The sequence below is a fragment of the Passer montanus genome, unplaced genomic scaffold (assembly GCF_014805655.1).
Source record: "Passer montanus isolate IOZ18808 unplaced genomic scaffold, ASM1480565v1 scaffold21, whole genome shotgun sequence".
Taxonomy (NCBI): Eukaryota; Metazoa; Chordata; class Aves; order Passeriformes; family Passeridae; genus Passer; species Passer montanus.
Window position 1 is genome coordinate 15,172,259 of NW_024366703.1, and position 21,623 is coordinate 15,193,881.

At 42.4% G+C, this 21,623-nt stretch overlaps 1 protein-coding gene across 12 annotated transcripts in view; it reads left to right on the top strand.

The window, feature by feature from the left end:
• Positions 1 to 21,623, top strand: part of TACC2 (transforming acidic coiled-coil containing protein 2) — a 127,996-nt gene that overhangs the window by 73,026 nt on the left and 33,347 nt on the right. For all 12 annotated transcript variants that reach the window (XM_039709225.1, XM_039709233.1, XM_039709227.1 and 9 more), the window contains exon 8: positions 15,688 to 15,848. In XM_039709225.1, coding sequence (XP_039565159.1) covers positions 15,688 to 15,848 — 161 coding nt within the window. The remainder of the gene's footprint in view (positions 1 to 15,687; positions 15,849 to 21,623) is intronic.

Consider the following 21,623-nt stretch of genomic DNA (forward strand, 5'->3'; position numbering starts at 1 on the left):
GGTTCCATCTGACATTCCTGTAAAAAGCATCTGTTTGTATAATATGGTGGAATAAATGGGTGCCTCATTGTCTTTAAAGCTATAAATGACATTTTCATTGCACACACTGCTGTTGATTATTAACAGTGGTCCAAGGACTAGTCAATAAAAGACATGTTGCTAAAACAGGGTTCAGGCTTTTTATCTTCCATTTTCACAGCCTTTTAAGAATGCATTCTGTTGGATGCACATATTGATCAGGTGTGTGTATATATATATTTATACATTTGGGGGGCACTTGAGTAAATTACATTGTCATCTCTCTCGATGACTCCTTTTATATACAAACCTACTCGTGTTTTGCATTAAGTCATTCCTGTGGGGTTTCCAGATGATCTTTTAAGGGCTGACATAATCAACAGATACACTTTTAGCACAGGCATCATTCTCTTGATGTCTTTTGGAAGAGTTTGTGGAAGGTATTACTAATCTTGTATTAAATAAATCACCAAGAGATTGTGCTGCTTTCTTCAACTAAATACTCTTCAAAATGGATAAGAATGGAGGTGTTTCTTTATTCTTGAGAAAACATGGGCCTGCTGTTCTACGAAAAAACAACATCCTCATAGCATGTCATGGTCATCAGTTCTGGTGTGAGGTTTTGACTTTTTACCATTATCACTGTAACTTTTACCAGTGCTTTTTAAATGAGGTAGCATTTGGCTTGCTTTGCACACATAAGCAAATTCCTTAATGGCAGTGATGGCTCAGAGGCAGAAACATCTGGCCATGTCCCAGGCAAGTTGGGCAGCTGCCCACGCAGTTCCAGCATCCCCGAAGTCATCACTTCTGCCATCAGCAGAGGCTGATTGCCCTGAGGAGAGCTGCTCCACAAAGGGAGAGCAGGGTTGGGTTTGGCTGCCCTGAGTTCATTAGAGTAGGGGGGTGTCAGTCAGGAATCATTACTGGAGTGGAACAGCATCAAAAAAACTACAGGGGCAACCAAATTCCTTAAACAGCTGCTGCTTTAGGAGTTCCTCCAAAGTATCCTATGGTGGGCTTCTTGATTAAACACTAGGGAAAGTTGTAGAAATAAATTGGTGTTGGAATCTGTGCTGAATAGGGGTCTAGGTTAAGATTTTATCTATGATTAAATAAGCCCTTTTTGCATGCATATGCCAAATTCCCAATTTTAATGTACATACGTTTCAGCCAGGATAAAAGTATTTGCAGTAAACCCACTATTGGTACTGACAGCCCGGGGTGTTGTGTTGCTCGTTGTGGATTGTTAGCACTCACTGGCAGCAGACAATTGCCCTTCTATTTAAAGGAAAGAGAAAAGTCAATTTGGAATGACAAAAAAGGGAAAGCCCAAGGGAAGCCCCTGACAATAAAAGTTAACTGCAGATGAAAGTGGGGTGGCTCAGACCTCGCTGCTGACGTTATGAGCTCTGTCATGTGCTTTGCAAATCGCAGCAGGCACCCTGGTGGTCACAGATTGAGCTCAATCGGGGGCACGTTTCCATCAGATAATAGGAGTGGGCTCTGCTGGAATAAGAGCCAGCGACAGTGAGATGATGTTCAGTGTGCACAGATCTGTTGGGTGCACACACACAGCTGGTGACAGCATCCTTGTGTGCTCGCTCTGACATGCCAGTGCTGCCCTGCTCAGGGTGTGAGCAGAAATCAGCTTGCCAAGTGCTACCACCTTCATCTTCAGTGCTTTTATTTGTAAGAGCAGTATATTTCTATCTCTTAGCTGTGTGTTTTAAGTATTAGCAAACTGGAAACGTTGCTAGGGTTTTGAATGCTGGGAGCTCTTAGGCATTTGTCATCCCTGAATCATTTTGGGTTTTTTTCCTGAGCATGAACCACACCTTGCTTTTCTGGTTGCAGTATGATTGCTGTCCTTGCAGCAACTGGGCAGGATTCACATTCAGTGCCCATTTCTTGATCAGCCAAAGGGGTGCTGATGTGTTATTTCCTCCCACCAGGAGCTTTACGTGCTGCGTCTCTAACGTTTGCATCCCTTGCCAATCCAAGAGGAAAATGACTGAAGCCTGAGCCAGCTCCCACTGAAGTTGGTAGTGAAATGCCCACTGACTTCAGTGGGAGCTGGAGCAGGCTCCAAGAAAGAAATTGAATGTCACTGATCATTGGTAGCAGGCCAAGATGCTGGTGTCCCTGTGGGCTGTTTTTCAATATTTCTTCTGCTGCGTGGTCTTGTCTTTTGTTTGTTGGTTACGGGAGAGACTCAGAAAAATTTAAACTGGGTAGTCTCAGCCTTCTGCACAGGAGATGTGGGCAGTTTTCTTTGTGTAAGGGTCTGTATACACTTGTATTTATAAAAAGTTATCACTTTATAAATGTAAAAAACAGCCCTTCCTTACCACCACTTTTTTTTTTTTTCTGTCTTCCAAACCTGGAAGAATCCATTGTGTGGTTTTTAAAAGTTTGAAAGAAATCAGTCTGGTGAAATATTGGCACAGCACTATATGCTCATACATAGGAAAATGGTCCAAATAAATATATATACATGGAAGAGTGGGATATATATATACATGTATGAAATTTAAAAATATTGAAAGAATTTGGGTCTTGGGAGGAGGAGAAGCTGCTGTTACTGAATTGATATTTAGTCTGAGTTAATCCCTTGACAGACAGTTCTGCCTATTGTCAGCTTATTATGTAGAAACATAAATTTGTTTTCTTCTTCCTCTTACTGACAGCCTTCAGTGACATCCCCATCAGTAATTAGAGGATGCTCTATCTGCTGGGCCTGTCTGTTAAATAGGGTGAATTGCTGGAAGCCATGGGGATGTTTTACTTAAGATGTAGCAGGAGTAACGAGGAGATTCTTCTGTCAGGCTTCCCTGTCTTTCATTCCAGCCTCCCTTATTTGAGCCCAAAGGATCTCATCTCTGAAGTCAATGACAGCACTCCCTTTGATATGAGAGGTGGTTGCATCAACCACTTCTTCTGTCACTGGAAGTAGGCAGGTCACGTTTAGCCTTGAAAATAAAATGAAAAGACCCCAGCCTCCCTCAGCCCTCTATTAACCAGGCACAGCACACGTCTGGCAAAGCCATGTGTGCTCTAAAGCTCTCCATACGGAGTGGGGTGCCCTGTGCCATGTGTAATGGAGCTGCTGTCATCTATTATGCATTGTGACATGCAGGCAAATTGGAAAATAAAAACTGATGTGAGGTGGTAAAAACATGAATGAAAAGGCATTTCCTGCACATGCATTGTGGCTGTCATTTACCAGCAGAGCTGCTTCCCTGGCTGTGTTTGCTCGTTTGCTTTTTGCTTGCCTTGACCCAGCAGTCAGAGGATCTGATTGTTAGATTTAAATCAAAGATGCTCTTCAGTGCTGTGTGCTTCAAGAGGTTTCTGGGTGCTTTTAATGTTTCTCTAACATGATTGCAGCACCCAGAAAAGCAGCTCTATCTCTTGCAAGCACATTTCCTTTGTTTTAAGACCATACACCTATAATTTTTATATTTATGTCTTACTGATACTGTTTCCTTATCCATCTCTGATGCTTTGTAAGGATTTAGCTATGTACCAAGCTTCTTATGTAGTCCAGGTAAACTGGCTTTGGAGTGGCAAGAGGCAGAGTTGTAATAGAAATTCAATGCAGTTTGCATTCTCTTGGAGAAAGTGGGCGGGTTTGCTGTAAGAAGCAAACAAGCAAATGTATTTTTTTACTATGAAAAAAGCAAAGAAAATAAAAGTGTCATTTCTCTTCAGATCCTTAAATGCTCTAAAGCAACCATCTGAATTTAGTAGCAGGCTATGGATATCATGTTTTGTATTCCCATTAGAACCAGCTTAATGGGGAAAAAATTGAATTAGTTTCCTTTTTCCGCTACAGTTTTAAATTTTCTTGTAAGGCAGGTTTTGGCCTGAGAGCCTTCATTGATGGTGACACTAGACAAGACAGTGAGATCTTTCCTTGGCTCTGGAAACCAAACTGGAGCAACTGAATTTGGGTTGAAGCAACTGTGGATGTGTCTGAGACAGACCTCAGGACAACTGTAGAGCTCTGTTTCTTGTTTATTATTTGCTACAGCTCCTCTCCCTCTGCTGCAAGGAATGAGTCAGGGGATGAATGGATGCTTGGGAAGCCTCTGAGAGGAGGAACTGGGGCTGTTGGTTCTGATGGGGCAAATATGTAAACTTTGAGAAAATCTGTGTCTTTCCATTTTAAGCTTATTTGATTTTGATTAATGGAATCCTCAGAGTTATGTCCAAATTTACATGATACAGTTTTCCTAAATGAAAGCAGCTTTTTTGTAGGGCTTAATGTAAACCAGGTTGTATCTGACACAGGGTACAGTTGGAATCACATAAGCTCCTGCTCCTTTAGAGCTTTGATTTCCTTCAGCATAAAAACCTGCATTTATTGGTCTTGTTAATAACAGCCCATTGCTGTCCTTAGAAATGAGTCCAGCAGTGTGCCAGGAAAAGGAGAGGACGCTAAAGGAGAGGAAAGATGAGCAAGGAATTCAGATCCCTTTGTTTACGTTCCCAAGTGCAGGACCAAAGTGGGAGCTTGGGAAGGGAAGGTTCAGGCTGCTCCTCGCCTGGCTGAGCTGGGGCAGTCCAGCTGGTGAAATAAATACCACTGGAGATGGGGGATTTGCTCTTTCCATCCCTCTGTGGTGCTGAGTCAGAGAGGGAAGGGAAGGGAAGGGAAGGGAAGGGAAGGGAAGGGAAGGGAAGGGTTTCCCTGAGAGCTGCAGCAGCACTGAGTGTGCCCATGGGAGAGGTGAATGAAGGCAGGGGGAAACCCTCCAGAGCTGGAGCAGCAGCAGAGGGATCTCACCCACCTGGAGCAGGAGAGGGAATGAGTAGAGCCCAAGCAGAAATTTTGTTGTTGTTAAGAGTTTGAGATGTGCTTTTTTTGTTCTTTGCTCCTGCTGGTTGCTGGCTGTGTTTCTGTCCATGCAGCTGCTTTAGGTTTTGAGGTAGAGGAATAAGGTTAGAGAGGATCCTGCAGAGTCCTGCAGGGAGGCTGTGCAGGGGCCAAAAAGGCAGAATATGGAGCAGGTTGAAGGCAGAGGGTCTCTCCTCCTCTGTTTCCTTTTCAGTGAAGGTTCTCCCTGCCTCTCTCCTCCACCCCTGTGTAATCCTTGTCTCCCTTCTGAAAGGAAGGGCCATCCCCAGGCACTGCAGGAGCACAGCCCATTCCACATCCCGGTGTTTCCAGCAGTCTGTGTGCTCCCAGGACTGGCCAGTCCCCAGGAATGGCAGGTGTCACACATCCACCCTGTTTTGTCCCCAGCCCTGCTTTGGAGCTGCTGGCAGAGCTGAGATGTGGCTCTGCAAAGCCACATTGTTGCATTTGAAAGGTGGCTGCAGTAAACAAAGCAATTCCCGACCTGTGGCTCTGGCTCCCGATGAATTATTGATCTGTTTCCCATTGCTGATGCTGTGCAGCAGGAGCACAGGATGCTTCTTCATGGGGGACAGTTCACATGATGATGTTTCCTGGATTAAAATTTTACAGCTTGGGACTAAAAGAAGAGGAAAGATACCTACCAGGGGTATTAAATATTTCAACATCAACCACTGATTCAAACCCCAGCCCCTAACCAGGGTGAGCAAGGTGCATCACTGGCTGGGATTATTGTGCATTAACTGCTTATATTTATTTTAAGCATTTTCCACCTTTGGTATTGGGGTAGCCTGCATCTTTCATAAAAGATTTCTGTGGTTGAATATTCAGCAGCCTCTGGTGATTCAGGGACACATTAGTATATTTGCAGTTGTGATGTCTGAAGAAGAGTGCCTTTAATTAAATTGCTTTTTCCTGTTGTACCTCAGAGAATAAAGCATCTGCCTGAGAAGAGCGTAGGGATTTAAAAAACAATTTCAATTCTGAGTCCTGTTTTTGTGGCGTAGATATTTTCATTATTCAGGCTGAAGCCAGTAAAAGAGAAAGCAGGCTGGCCAGAAAGGATGGAGGATTGTTTTATTATTCATTTATATCAGTGGTGTTGAAAAACATACCCTGCCAGATCTCAGGAAAAGCAATAAAAAGGAAAAATTTAACATGATTTAAAGCAATATGGGGAACTTCTTGCTAATCAGTTAGAAAAATGATTTAAGTAGATTGAAGTGCTGCTGTAAGTGTGCCATGTTATATCCCGCAGTCTTTTTTCCTTCAGATGTGGTTTCCCACAGCTTGAGACATTTCTCTAGCATTGCTGTGTGAAAGCAGGAAATGGCTTTTGTTGGGGGAGTGGGAATTTGGCTTCTGCACAAAATGTGCTCAAAATTGCTGAATAAACAAGGACAAAAAGCAGGAAAAAATAATTCCTTCTTCCCATTTCAGTTATGGTAGGAAGACTGCTTATAAGACAATAGGCTAAAACCCAAAATTCAACATTATTTTTGAGGTGATTATGCCCTTTTAGTTCTCCTCCACTGCAGTTCTGATCCTGTTCTCTAAATATAGCCATCCTGTGAGGAAAAACGGGCCTTTTTATAGCAAGTGATTAATGTTTAAGGGATTCATAGTTTTCTTTTTTCAATCTATTATAGCAGACACATTTCCAAACTGATCTGTGTGGCTTGGATAACACACAAGGTATTACTTTCCGTTGCTGAAGTCCCACATAATGACCCAAAGGGGGAAGCCATAGCATTTTATTTCTGTTATCTCACCTATGTTAAAAAAGAAAATGCAGATTCTTGTCTCTGAGCTCAGACACTGAGTTATCCCAGCACTGCAGCTTGGAACCCCCATTACTGGAAGAGCTGAGAAGTGACTCAGTGGCATCAGAGCAGTGACCATGTTCACCCATTCACACCAAATCCACCCTGGTGTCCCTCACTGGCAGCTCAGCTGAGCTGCTCTGGGCCACCAGAGGGTTTGACACCCTTTGGGCTCAGGGTGAGAGAGGACAGAACTGCTCAGGGCAGGGATGGCTCTGGCTGCAGAACCACCTTCCCCCTTGTGTCCCAGAATTCAGCCTTGTGCCTCTCACCTGGCTCTGGCTGCAGGACCACCTTCCCCCTTGTGTCCCAAAATTCAGCCTTGTGCCTCTCACCTGGCTCTGGCTGCAGGACCACCTTCTTCCATGTGTCCCAAAATTCAACCTTGCACCTCTCATGACATATCCTTATGGGCTGGCAAGTGCCACCTTTGTTGTAATAGTGGTTATTTTTCTGGGGAGCTGTGTTTTCTGTAGGAATGTTTAAGCTGAAATAATATTAAAATCCTTCTCTGGAGAGGAGCTCCTGCCCTGCTTTCTGCACACATCCCTGACAATATGAGCTCTCGTGCAATTTCGTTTCGGTGGAATGGGATTTATTTGACATTTTAAGTGAGAATTGCATTCTCATTTGAAGTGAGAATTGCAAAGGATGCTTCTCTGCGGCTTCACAGCTCAGGCCATGAAGCTATGAAACATGAAAATGAACACGTGGTGTTATCCTGCTCTTGGGTTGAGCAGAAAGCCTCTGCTGAGGAAGCAACTGCAGATGATTTTGTGGAATATTACTCTGAATACAAAACATGATTTCTGTTTAAACCTTCTAGCTTTGATTGTGTTCTTTTACAAAAACCTTTTTTCAAAAATGTCCCTCACTTTCTCTGTCCTACAGTATTGTTTTTAATTAGTGTTTTAATGCATCAGAAAGACAGCAGGATAAAGAATGAAGATACCAAGGAAATTAACCTCATCCCAGTTTGTGGATTTCTTCTATAAAATTATTTGAAATTGCTGTGATTAAAGAAGCTGGAGTTGTAGTTTTCATTGATCCATATCCTGTTTTAAAGTAAAAATAAAAGAGATCTGGTAATTCAGCAGTGGTGACCGGTATAAAATGAAAATTAAAAATTTAACATGATTTAAAGCAATATGGGGAACTTCTTGCTATAAAGTAGGACTTTAATATAGGACCTATATAAAGTAGGACTAGAATTATTTCCCAGCATTATTGTTTAAGCTGAAATAATCTTGTGATGAAATTATGGCTTTGTTTTGATGGTCAGACTTTGCAAAGCAGGAACCTGTAGAATGTGGCAGGAGTGTTACAGGTGAGTAGCCCAAGGTGTGATTGCCTTTTCTGTGCACATGTGATATGATATATAGATTCTGTACGTGTGCCATACACACCAGCCAGCAGACTGAAGGATTCCCCTGTAAGGTGATGCACTCTTTCAGTGCAGACTCAGCACTAGAAATCTGAATTCCCACTGACTTCTGGTCAGAGGTCTGGGGCATTTTGATCATCAGTGGAGCAGACCTTCAGAGACAAGTGCCCTGTGATTTTCCTGTGTCCACCTTGCAGGTACCAAACATCATTTTATTCTATTCTCAAGGCTTTATTCTCATCCTCTGTGTGCACATCAGTAATAATGTTCCTGTGGGACAATGTGTCACGCCTATGGGAGCAGGATGTGAGCTGAAGGAAAGCTTGGTGATCTGTTTCCTTCCCAGCACCATCTTCTTGTGACCCCTTTTGTGGTTGGTCTCCTCACAGTGTGGGTTTGTTGTGAATTTATTCAGTCCTAGGGTGGGTGATCTTGTCACTTTTCCCTGCAGTAGTGTGAGAGAAGTCCATTAATAGTTAATGGTCAGAAATGTGTCCCTGAAGGAACTGTCTTGTAAATGCAGTGTGGTGACACTAAGTGACACATTGGTACCTCCCCCAGCTCCTGATTTAATATAAGCATCAGATCCAGCACTGAGAGCATTCCCAGGGGGCAGAGGCAGCAGGACAGATGGCTTCCATGGTCCCTGAGGTGTCACCCATCTTTCAGCTCCTGCAGGCTGGGCTTTGCTCTGCTGTGGGCAGAAGGTTTGCACAGAATCAGAGTGGTTGGAGCTGGAAGGGACCTCTGGAGATCATCTGCTCCAACCCCCAGAGGGGGCACCGAATTATTTTGAGACACGCTGTAATTCCAAAGGTATGTTTTATTAGAGAAAGGGAAGATAGTTTGTATGATTTATGCCTCTAGGGCATAATAGAAAGTTTGTGAGGTTTATGCCACTCACCATATATATTTGCATTTTTTGCTAAAATCAGGTATTCAGCAGATCCATGGGATTCTAGGTTTGATAGGCAGGCTAATTCCAATTTGGTTGACACCAAATATTAATACCTAAAGTAATCAGATAACTCCCCCATTCCATCTCTGTTTTCTGTAGGTTGCTATACAGCATTCCAGAAATGTCCTCTTGAGTAGGCACTTGGGTCAGCTAATGGCTGCTGACCTGAGGTGGTAACTTGATCTCCAGGAAAGGAATTACCATTTGGGCTCTTCCTGATGCTTCTGAATTATGAGCAGGGCTGTGTTTGTAAGAGTCTGAAGGAAAAAATAAAGAGTAAATACTGTGTATGTCTCTCTATTAGATTTGTGTAACTGAACCACAAGTGATGCTACAAGATGAATTATGGGAGATTGCCAGTTATTTAATTTTATATAAACAAAAGGAAAAACCCCTCAAATGTAAATGTAATGAGCAGTCAATTTCCCCCTCTGGACTCTCCAAGCATTTACAAGAAGAAGCTGTCCATGCTGTTTAAAGGTCCCAGCCTGAGTGGATAAGGCAGACTTGAACTGAACTGACCAAGAGCACTGAACTTGATGAATTTCAAAGGTCCCCTCCAACCCAAACTTATTTTATGATTCTGTGTATGTGCAGCAGTTCAGAGGCAGAGCTGAGAGCAGGACTGATCTTCATCTGGAGAGATGTATTGTTGGAACATCCTGCCTCAGTGTTCTTTTTTTCTTGTAGCTTACTTGGGTTTGGGGATTTTTAAGAGAAGATCATTTTAACCATTGAAAATGACACCTGGAAATCTGAAAGGATTTTATCAGATTTTTACAGTGAATGAGCTTTGACTGAAATGAATGTATAATCTGACTGCCTTGTCTCTCTGGCTTTAGAAACTCTGAAGCCTGGAGTTACTGAGTGTCTTTCCAAATCTGTCAGCCTGTGTGGGCCTTGCCACTGCAGTAAAAGTGTGCTTAAGCAACACACAACCAGATTGACCTCAGAAGGATGCAGTTGGTTCTGTATCCTTGGTTCTGGGCTCATCAGTAAACCACACCTGAATTATTCATGCAGGCTTTATGAGGATCATCTCTAAGTGATCGATGGAGGTGGAACTACAGAACTCATTCCTCCTTTTTATTTCCAGCTCATCTCCCAGTGGGAGATACCAAGAGTGAAAGCCAAAATTAATCTTCAGTACTAAATTGAACAATCTAAAAAGTTGGTTGGTTGGGGTTTTTTTCTCCTTTTTTTCTCTGATTGAGTTTCCTCTCATGGTGCATGATCAATTGTTCAGTAAATACTCATGTGAAATTTATACCTTAAATTTATATATAACAGCTGCAAATGCTTTGGAGGGCCAGGCCTGATGGAATCTGTTTCCTTTAGGTCTTGCCACAGATGGTGCTTTTGCATTAGCACTGCAGTGTTTGCTCATTTGGGTCCTTCATGCCATGGCCTTGGACTCTGTTTGCCTCAGGTCCCTGCCAGTACCTGGTACAGGAACTGAGATGATCCCCTGGTGGCAGATTCCTTGTTTGAGTCCCGAGGCTCTGGGAACAGGTCTGCAGAGAACTTTAACGTGGGTTTACATTTCCTAGAGGCGATGGATGTGCTTGGACAGACATTTTCCCCTTGAGCTACAGCTCTAGCCAGTTGTAAAGAACATGTGGGTCTAAAGATGAGATGGAAAAAAAAAGACAAAATACCCATTTCTGTCTCCTTCCCCTCCAGGAGTTGAGCTGTACCTCAGGAAAAGACTGCAGGAGTTACTACCAGTTAAAGCTGATCAGGGAGGAATTGCTCATCTTCTGAGCATCTTCTGAGGTGTGCAGTTTCTCTGTACACAGTTTCTTTGTACACCTCCAAATGTCACTCACACTGCAATCAGAGGGCAATCTGCAAACATCCAAATAATCCAAACATCTTTGCAGTCCTTGTTTTCATTGCATCACTCTCTGAGCACTCTTGGGTGGCAGTGGAGCACAGTTTGGTTTTGTTGTTCTAAGATTGCCTGGTTTATTTCCTCCCAATATGTCCTGTTTCTAAATACACCATGAGAATGAAGTTGTCATGTCAATAAAATACAGAGACAAAACAAATGGTGAACAGAGATTTTTGAGTAGCAGGGAGAAGGTTGAGTTTCTGGAGTGCTGGCAGGGCATCAGTGATACTGCTGACAGGTAGGAGAGACCTCAGTTAATCCAGGACTTCATTAATTCCACTAATTAGTGAAATAAAACATACTTTTTGCTATGTGCAAAGTTTGGAAGAAAATGTACAAATTGAAAAGGAGTCTGTTCACCTTAGCTTTAGTGGAGCAGATCCCCCTGAAGCCAGTCTTCTTGTTAGCTGTGAATCCACAACCCTGGCTGATGGAGAGCAGCTCCTTTGGCTCCATCTCCCTCTCCTCACTCCCAACACAGGCAGCACTTCTCAGTAATGCAGCTCCAACTCCTGGCTTCAGCAATCCATTATATCACCCCCCATTTCCTCTCCAGATTGTTCATATTGCACATCAATAGATCAGTACTCCATAAAGTAGCCAGGCGTGTTTGTTTGTCTTTTTTCCTGAAGCAGGCTATACAGTAAATAAAAATTCTGTATAGATTTAGCATTAAATGAAGTAACCCTACAAAAGCCCATGGAGTTCCCTTGGCACATCCCACTTGCAGTTTTGCTCCCTTGAGCACCTCTAGAGGAGGTGATGCTGCTGAGCTCAGTCCTCATGTCAAAGTCCTGCTTTTGAGTTTCTTTTAAATTCTCTTTCCCTGCCATGGAATGAGAGCAGGGAGCAGGGTGGTGCTGCTGCAGTGTCAATATTGGAGGAACCCAAGGCAGATGGCAGCATTCCCACCACGGCCCAAGGCCACAGCTCTGCTAAAAGCCGCTTTTTAATGAATTGAATTTTTGGGTGGCAGCTGGGGTGACCTCACTCACTTCAGGAGCTGTGTCTGCCTGGCAAGGACAGGGAGGGAGGAGAGGCAGGAGAATGAAGAAATCTCATTCTTGCTTTCCAGCTGCCCTGACAAAAAAGCAATGTTTCCTTCTGAAATCGGGGAGGATTTAAATTCTAAGAACCTGTGGTTTGTAAAAAAAGGTAATACAACTTATGAGGCTGGGTTTCCACATAGCCAGAGGTGAGGAAGAGAGGTCAACCCTGGTTCTGCCTTCAGTATTTCCTCCAGAGATTTGTGTGACAGGTTGGGCAAGAGCTCGGACTTCCCAGATGAGAATGGGAGTGCTCATGCTCCACAAGTTGATGCCAGATTTGGCTGGTCTAGTCTAATTCTTGGATTTCCCTGTTCTCCCCTGCTGTGGCACCTTGTATGTGTTAGATTTACTGTTTACTGGTGTCTTTCAAGAAGGAACATGAAAGAGACAGATTGAAAGAATGTTTTGTGACTTGCACAGTTTTTTCACCTATTATGTACAAAATCCAAAGGATACATATGGAAAGATATGTATGACGTGTTATGGAGGTAAGCTCCCACTAGTTTCCCAGGCTCCTTCCTGTATTTGCCACTTCATCGCTGCCCCACAAACAAGTCCTGCAGGTTCACACTCTGCTTCATCCTTGGCTGGAGCTCCTGAATCATGTTCTAGAAGGTACAAGGCTCTTCCTTTGCTGAGAAGCTGCCCACAACTGGACCTGTGGTGGCTGCTCCTTGTGCAGCTTTGAATTGGTGCTGACTCCCAGGGTGTATCACAATTTGGCAATCTTGTTTTGCACCAGGAACCGTTCAGTATCAACATTATTTCTTTTTGTTCCATGTATTCCCTGAGTTTCTCAGGGAAAAGGCATTGTGAATTGAACTGGCTGAAATACATAATTTCCTTTTTACAGAAAATCCTGTTGTTCTGGGAAATTCTTTTCTTACCATTTGAACACAGAACTGTGGTCTTAAAAAAAATACCTTGTGTAAGAGACATCATCTATGTTTTCACTAAGGAAAACTGAACACAAGATTTAATATTTCCAGGATGCATGTTGACTTTGGAGCATAGTACTAGAATGTGCTTCCAGGCTTTATGCCCTTGCCCAGATCCCAGGCCATGATAAAGAAGGTTTTTTCTGGTATTAAGCTTCCCTTCATGTTTCTTTGTTAAAGAGAATTTTCTTTGTGAGCACAACTGCTTCTCATAACAAGCACATCAGGATTTGAGTTACGGTTAAGACAGTTCTTACTTGATTGTACTAGCTGAAAATCAGGAGTGTTGCATCAGAATCTTTCGGGAATTATTAAATATTGGCAAAACAAGGCCTTTTTCTGGAGCTCAGGCACCTCAACTGTCTGCCCATGCACTCAAGAGGTTTTTCAAAGTGGAAACTCATGCAGTGAACAAAAAAGAGCAAGTATTTCTATTTACTTCAAGTGGTTTTGCCCAATTCATCCAAGGAAGAGACCATGTAAACAAAGGGACCTCCTTTAAGAAGTAGATAAACGGGCACCAATTCTCTCCATAATTTAACTGAGGAGGACACAGAACTGCTCTGTCAAGGCAGTTTACCAAATCCTCCTTTCAGTAGGATATGAAAATAGAGCTTTTTCCATTCCAGTTTCTGTATATGTTACAAGTGCTGTACAGACAGTTTGGGAAAAAGGAGTCTAAACATTATTGTTTGAGTGTTACAGAGCTAGACTTTGAGTTCAAATTGTAAGGGGTGAAACATTAATTAAGTGCAGCACAATAAAAACTACATGAAAGCCTGAGAGATATTAATTACTTCTCATTTTGTTGGTTTAGATGATAACTTCCTGGGTTTATTTTTATGACACTGGGAAAATATCACACAACTCTGTTTCTCTTTGATTCTTCAACTTTAAAGTTTCCTGAACCAGCTCCATGTAGGGAGGAGAAAGCTTATTTGTTGTTGTTGTTGAATACCTATTGTGAAGCTTTATTTATAGAAGCCCTTTGTTTGCAGCTGTTCTTTAAGCTTAAAATATGTAGAACTTAAAACATGGTGCATCTTTGGAGGGGTATGATTTGAAATGATGCAGTGAGCCTGTTCCAGTTTGACTGTTCTGTGGCCTGAGGAATGAGGATGTTAAAGAAGTGGCACAAAGGGTTTTTAGATATAATGGAAAGCCAGACACAGTGGCTTTGAGCTGTATAAGTTTGGGGAGGAAAAAAAGAAATCTCCAAATACCCAAAGTTGTAACCTAGTAGAGGTCCTTTTGCTTCAGGAGCAGGATGAGCCAGGATTTGGTTGGCACAGGGTCATGATGTGCATCCTAATGGAGTGGGAGCTCTTCTGGGATTCTGCAGAGAAGAGGGAGAGGGAAAATTGGGACCACTGTGCTCCTTGAGGTGCCAGAAGTGACACTGGGGTCTCTTCTTCCCCAGCTCTCCTAAGGCTTTATGCTGTGATAGATTTAAGCAAATTAATTTAAATCCAGTATTTGTACTTCTCCTGACTTGGAGCTGCTTAAAATAATCACAAGTCTCAGGAAACCAAATAGAGTCTGGCAGCTCAGAGTTATCTTCTAACTCAAGCAGAATGAGAGGAGTCCTTGATTTGGGCTGGCTTGTGGAGTGCTTCTGGAGGATGAAATGGCTTCTTATTTTATGGCAACATAGAACCACTGGGAAAAGGCAAATCAATCCTGTCCTTCAGCAAACTGCTGTGTTCAATTTACTTCATTACAGACCAACGGTCCAAAACTGCATCTGACCAACAGAAATGCTCATTGAATGTATACTGAACATATGTTCAGTGCATATTGAACATGACACCATTGTTACTGCATTCCTTGCTCCCAAACAAAGGATGAAATGTTTATCATTTGGGCTCAGTTTAAGAAGTATGATCTATAGTTTCCAGACCTAGAAGGACAGTTTCTTATGGCTGTACACCTCTAAGAGCAAGTGGTGTTCCCTTGAATGGTTTAGATATTCACTTAATGTTTATATTTCTCATCATTTTGTAGAGTTGCTCCCTTTCAAGCTTGTGTTTCACTTGAATGACACTATTTTGGGTGCTGCTGTCTCATTCCTGGGCTGGCACCAACCCATGGTGGTCCCTGTGTTTTTGTGTCCCTGTGAGCCCATGGTGCCACAAAAGGATTATTGGTAATACCAGGATTCCATGCATTTTACAGGCTGTCTTACCTTGTGTCACAAGGTCTGTTTGAAAAGAGCTCTGTAAAAATTCTGCTGAACATAGAATGTAGTATTTCCACGGGAGGAGGATGCACAGGAGTTGGCTGCACCTCAGATACCTTCATGTCTGCTCTCTCACCCGTGAGGGCACACAAAGAAATTTGGTGTTGTTTTAGATGTTTGGGATTTTTTAATGAAGCTAGGAAATTCTCTTCAGAATAGTGTTTTTATTTGTATTTTTTAGTTAATTTAGGTGTGCTTGTGCAAAGGAGTAGCACAGGGGCATTGGTCTGTGTGGCTGAGCCACCCTCACACAGCAAAGCAGGCTTTGCAGGATGGATTCATTTCCAAGTGTGTTCACTTCTGTAACACAAATGACATCACTACTTGTCTGGGGAGAAAACCACAGCCATGACATCCTGCTCTGGAAGCCATACTGGAATGTCAGATCTCCTTTGGGAAACACAGAGGTAGCCTGGGAGCTGAGGTCTGTGCCCCCAGCTCAGGAAGCCAGCGCTGCCGAGCCTGACCTGCAAACGTGAACCCTCACTGTGCTCACAGTCTCTGCTTTGATTTTCCCCAGGAGCTCTGACTCTGAAGAAGCATTTGAGACCCCGGAGTCCACTACACCTGTCAAGGCACCACCTTCACCTCCACAGCCTCCCCCTGAAGCAGCAGCAGCAGAAGTTGTTGCAGACGTAGCAGAGCAAGAAATAAAACCTCAGCTGCCCGTGGAAGATGCAGGTAATGAGTGGGACACGTTACTGGGGGAGGTGAATATGCAGGGAGCTATTTCTCTGAGCACTGGCAAGGAATTAATGCTAATATATTGGCTTCTGGAATATTAGTTAATTACCCATGCAGAGAGGAAAAAACCCTGTTGCCTCCTGGAATCAAGTAATGGAGAATCTGTCCATAACATTTGAAAAATATTAAGGAAAAGATGAGCTCTCTAGAAAAAAAACTTTTTTCCTTTTGAACCAAGCGTCTTTTTCTAGGATCTTTACACAGTCAGATGAGTAGAAAAAAGAGATGTGGGTTACAGATGCAGGTACCTGTGTGAGCACTGTTAACTATGACAATTAACAAAATGCCATTTTCAAGTGTGGTGAAAAAGCCCATTAGAACAATAGAAATGCTCATTTTATAGGAGGAACATGGGGCTATGTATGTATGTATGGTGTACATATGTGAAAATTGGTGCATACTGGGAAACTAAAATCTTTAGAAAGGGAGAATTGTGTTTAAAACCCAAAGACATTCTTTCCCCCAAAAAGTGTTCTTTGTTCTCCAGATTGAGTAATGGAATATGAGGGAGCAGAAAGCATGCTATTAGCCCAAAATAGCTTTGTTTGGGCTGTCAGATGACAGCTCAACAGCTTGAGACTGAATTCCCCATTATGCTGTCTTTTTCACCATCTGAAAGTCAAGTCATCTTGTTCACCTGGCTAAATTGTATGCAGATAATATTTCTCCCAGCAATCTAAAGCTCACTTGTATTGTGTTTGAAAAGAGTTGTACCATCCCACCAAAGGTCTCAAGCCACCTACAGCATTTCTGGGAGTTACTCATTAAGAAATGCTGTTTAGAATCTTGATTTATGATAGGTTTATAAACTGATTTCACAAAAAAAAAAAGTAAATACTGAGGCACACTGATGCTTTTTCCTTTCTGCTGTTAGAGTTCCCTCATCACTGTAGCAAAAGTTACTCACTCTGCATCTTCTTTCCTTTTTTTAAATCTTTGGCAATCCAGTGATTACAAAATAAGTGCTCAGAGAACAAAAGAATACACATGCTGAACAGGGTTGAAGTGTGCTTTTAATTACTGCAGTAGATTATCTTCAAGCCCTTGGTTACACATGTGCTTCCCTGGCACATGCGATTCTTGTTTCCTTCCATCCCAGTTCCCCCCCTCCTTTTTTTTCAGATCTTTCTGAAGAAAAGTGGGAAACTGAATATAGCTATTCACAGCCAGTGTGAACTTTATTGAAGGCCATTGCATGGCAGAGGGGAAACCACTTCATTTGCAAATCAAATTGTCCATGGGAGGCAAGTTACAGCAAAGGGACAGAGATCTGTTCAGTGATCCAAAACGATGCAAAGCACAGTTATACAACAGGGGAATTTATTGGAGGGGAAGAAGATGTGTAATGCAGAAAAAATCCAAATGTAGGAGGGCAGCACAAAGCATTCATTTGTTTTGGAAATCTTTAGAAGAAATAAATAATAGTATGACTATAGTTTAGGTGTTTAGAAATGAGAAAAGTTAAACATTTTGTACTGTTTAAACTATTTGAGTGTCTTGTAGTTTATTTATTTCATAAGTTATGCATGTGGCTCCACACAAAGAGAATGAGTCCCTTCCTCAGGGCTCAGGGGCATTGAAGCAGAGTTCCTGGATGGCACCATACAGCTAAAAAAACAGGTTTCACTAGAGGAAGAGTGAGGAATATGGGCAGCTGGAGAGCCTGGCACAGGGAGAGGCAGCAGTGTCCTGCTGGGCTCCTGGTTCAGCAGCCACATGGCTTTGTCTTCACATGGGCTGGGTGACAGAGCGTGGCTGGGTGGAAGGAGGGAGCACAGTAAGTGTTTATAGGATTCATTCATCTGTAGCTGACAATAATTACTTATGCAGATGGCTGCAGTTGTGTTGCATGATATCATTATCCAGCAGCTGGACCCCACTGTGGAAAGGCAAGAGGAGAGTTTTTAATTAGGTTGACTTCGGTGGTCGTTTAGGAAATAGGATGAAAGTGAACTAAGCTGGGCTGGTGCTGGGTTTGTGCCAGCTCCTGGTGGGGTAAAACCTGCTGCATGGCTCTGCTCCATCAGCAGCAGAGCAGGGGAGACAGTCTGAGGGCAAGTCTGCAGGGGAAGAGGAGAAAAAGAGCAAGCGTGGAAACTCCCCCTGAGCCCCAGGAAGTGCCGCCAGTGAGCCCTTCCATTCCTCCCTAAATAATTCTGGGAAACATGGGTTATAATCTCGAGGCAAATTGGAGTGTTTGAGGTTGCAGTTATTACTGTCATTATTTAAAATTTTTGTTACTTGCCTCCTCAGCTTCCCGTAGCAGTGTCCTCTTGTCCCTTGTTTCATCCATCTCCCAAACACTCTGATTTTGGCCAGGAATTCCTGCTTAGGAACTTTTTGTCACCCCCACTGCCTTCCCCAGATGATTAATGAATTCAGATTGTATTCACAGGGGAGAGTGAGAACTGGAGTCCCCTGTGTGCATTACAACCCAACAACAGATTTGGGGCACCTATATTTGAGTCTTTCTGGTGCCAGGGAAATTCGAGGTCAGGCTTTCCAATAGAGACATTATGGTCCAGACAAAAACAAACTAAATTTTTGGTATGGTCAGCATTCTTCCTCAGTGTTTTTCCTCTTGAAGCCTGATATGGAAAATTTGAAAAGAAACTTTTGTATACAATGTTAGAATACATCTTAGAACAAATGACAAAAGTATTTTTACAGAACTTTAAACAAGTGGTACTAATTGATTTTCTGACATCAAAGGGTTTCCATAACAAGAAGGAACTTGAAATAATGTCTTGTGTAAGACAATTCCAATTCCTATATGCTTTTGGCATTTTTTCCTCATAGTAACTGGGTGCATGTTGTATGCATTTTCCAGAGGTTTGCCTTTGCTTTTTCTCTAGGAAACAGAACTGATATTCAATTTCTTCTATATTTGCTTACTACATTTACTTAAATGCTATTCCTAAGTCTGTCAGAAGAGTGTTTCATTTTGTTTCCAACTCAACAGTGTTAAGGCCTATTTTCAGTTTATTGGGATTCCCTCTGCTTTAGAGATGCTTCAGCAAAGTAGCCTCTTGCTTGGCTACTTCTGTAAAAAAGCAACAGGAATTTGTTTTGTTTATTCATGCACACAGTGTTACAATATCTTATTAATGCTCTCAGGCACAGGATGGGATTCTTGGGTCTGTCCTCTGCAGGGCCAGGAGTTGGACTTCAGTGATCTTTGTGGGTCCCTTCCAACTCAGGATATTCTGTGATTCTGTGGCTTTCTGGCAAATTCTAGTTGTTCCATAGCGGTGCCAGGTGAAAATGACAAGTGTTAAATATGCTATGTAACTCTGATATTTAGGTCTGATCACCTGCATACAAGAAGTCTGAGTTTTATGTTGTTGAGTTTGAGTTTGGGAATCTTTTTCATAGCTGATCCAGTCAAAATTTGGCTGAAATCAGGAATTTTCCCAGTGGAAGGAGCAGAACTTGGACCTTCTTTTTTAATTAATTAAATTGGGGTTTTGAGGAGCTTGCCTGGTGATTTTATTGCAGTGTAAGTTCCCCAGCTATCCTCCATGTTCTTGGAGTGCTTTATAAAACGTAATATCTTCTTGTGGGCAGCTCTTACCAGTATAAATTGTGGGTGACTCAGTGCCAATAAAAGGCATAAACCTGATTTAAAATGTTGTGCTGGGCTCTCTCTAGGGCAAGTAAATCCTGCCTTAAATCCCATAGCTGGTGTCGTTGTACGTTCTTTTGTGCTCAAACTGCATTTTAATAAAATACTGTAGTGATACTGATTGGCTTAATTCTGTGTTGTGAAAGGACAAATGTCTCTGCTCTCTCAATAGGCTGTCAGTGTCAGGAAAGTGTGGTCTTCATGACTTCGTAGTAATAAAGCCTTGAGTACCTTTTATGCCTCCTGCCCGAGCAATTCTGCTGCTGCCAGGAGTGAGCCAGTCCTGTCGTAAAGCCAGAAGAGGCTGACAGCAGCATTTCTCTTCTGCCAAGAGCCGTGTTTGCCGAGACAGTTTCACATCTTGTTTCATAAAGAAACAATAAAAATATCGAGCAGCGCTCTGCAGAAATCCGTACTCTTGAGTAAAAAGGATTTGATGAGGAGGAAGTCGTGAAATAAGCAGTTAAAGAAGATTAAAGCCTTGCAGTGTGTGGAGCACACAGAATTGAAATGCTCCTTTGTTGGGAGTAGCTGCAAAGCCTTGCACGCTCCCTTTGCGTGATGCATCCCAAACCTCAGCCTTTTATTTACAGTCCAAGTCCTGCAGGGAAATGATTTATTTTATTTATTTTACTTTGTTTTAATGCATGTTTATAACTACTTGGAACAAGGGCCTCGATGCTGTTGAGGGCTTTGACGTAGGCTGGAATGCAAACAGTGCATAACTGCAGATGATTCCTTGCTCAGATCCCACTTTGATTTCATGCTGACCTACATTTGTACTCCGCTGGCATCCCAGTGTTTATTGTGATGTATTCCCCTGAAGTGCCTTCCATTCTCCTTTCAGGGTGAAAGGGACAGATTAGGCTAATGCTGGAGAGCTGTGTCACTCTCTGAGTGCCCTTCAACAGGAGTCCCACCAGTGTCACCAAGTGATGTGTCTGTGCAGTGAGCACCAGCCTCGTTAATGACCCCTCAGCCAGCCTGAAACCAAGCCAAACCAGTGGGGATTAAGGAGAAAAAGAAACTGTCCTGAAGTACTGCCACACTATTAGCATTCATTTAGCAGAAAAAACACATCAGAATATTATTTTAATTGATGTATCCTAGTGAACTTCCACCATCTTAAAAGAGAAATTGCGTAGCTGTCATCCCTTTGACAGTCTCTGGAAGTACATGGTGCCACTTTGGGAAATGTGTCCAATTCTCTTAAATCCTTCTCTGTGCTCTACACCCATAAATAATAATCCTTGCAGTCTCTGTGCAGACACACAATTTCTTCTGAAACAAAGGAAATATTTTTTTCCCTTTTCTTAATCCATTCATAGCTTCTCACTAAAATAATAATTGATTGTCTGTATGGCTTTTATGAACAGTGTTAATGAATGTAGCAGGGCAAAATGAGAGTTATTCTGCAAAACATGTCAGGATTGGAATGAAAAGGATGAGCAGAAATGTCTCTGAAATCATTTAGGCCTGAGCAAAACACTCATTTTTGTTTGACTGTTTTTCTTTATAATTGCATAATTAAAAAAAGATGACAATGTGAAGAAGGCAGTGTTGCTTCAACAGGAAACACGGGGGCATTTTGCTCCTCTGTGAGAGCTGTGAGCAGCTGGCTCAGCCCAGCCTGACCTGGGAGCTGGAGAGAGCTGTCCCAGGTCTGGGGTACCCCACAGGGACACACAGGGACAGAGGTGGCTGTGCTACATTCAGGTCAGAGTAGTACAGTCACAGCAGGAGCAAGCCATATGCAGGATTTGTAAAACATTTGCATAATCAACTTAATGAGCTGCAAGGCAGCAAGGACCATCACCTTCATGCTTTTTTGTTACGTTCTTTTTCTACTTTTCTTTTTCTATTTTGTCCAATAGTTGTTTTATCCCAAATGAAGAGACTTCTATAAATCATTTTAGGATTTTATTCAATAAGAGAACCTTTAATTGCAGTGGAAAGCTGCTTGGATTAAGAGTTTTGACATAAATCCCTCTACAAAATTTTCTTTTCATCAAGTTAGAACTACACTTGGAAAAACCTGGTTTAAATAATCAGTAGGGAGCTTCTAGCTTTTTAAAAGAAGTTTTTCA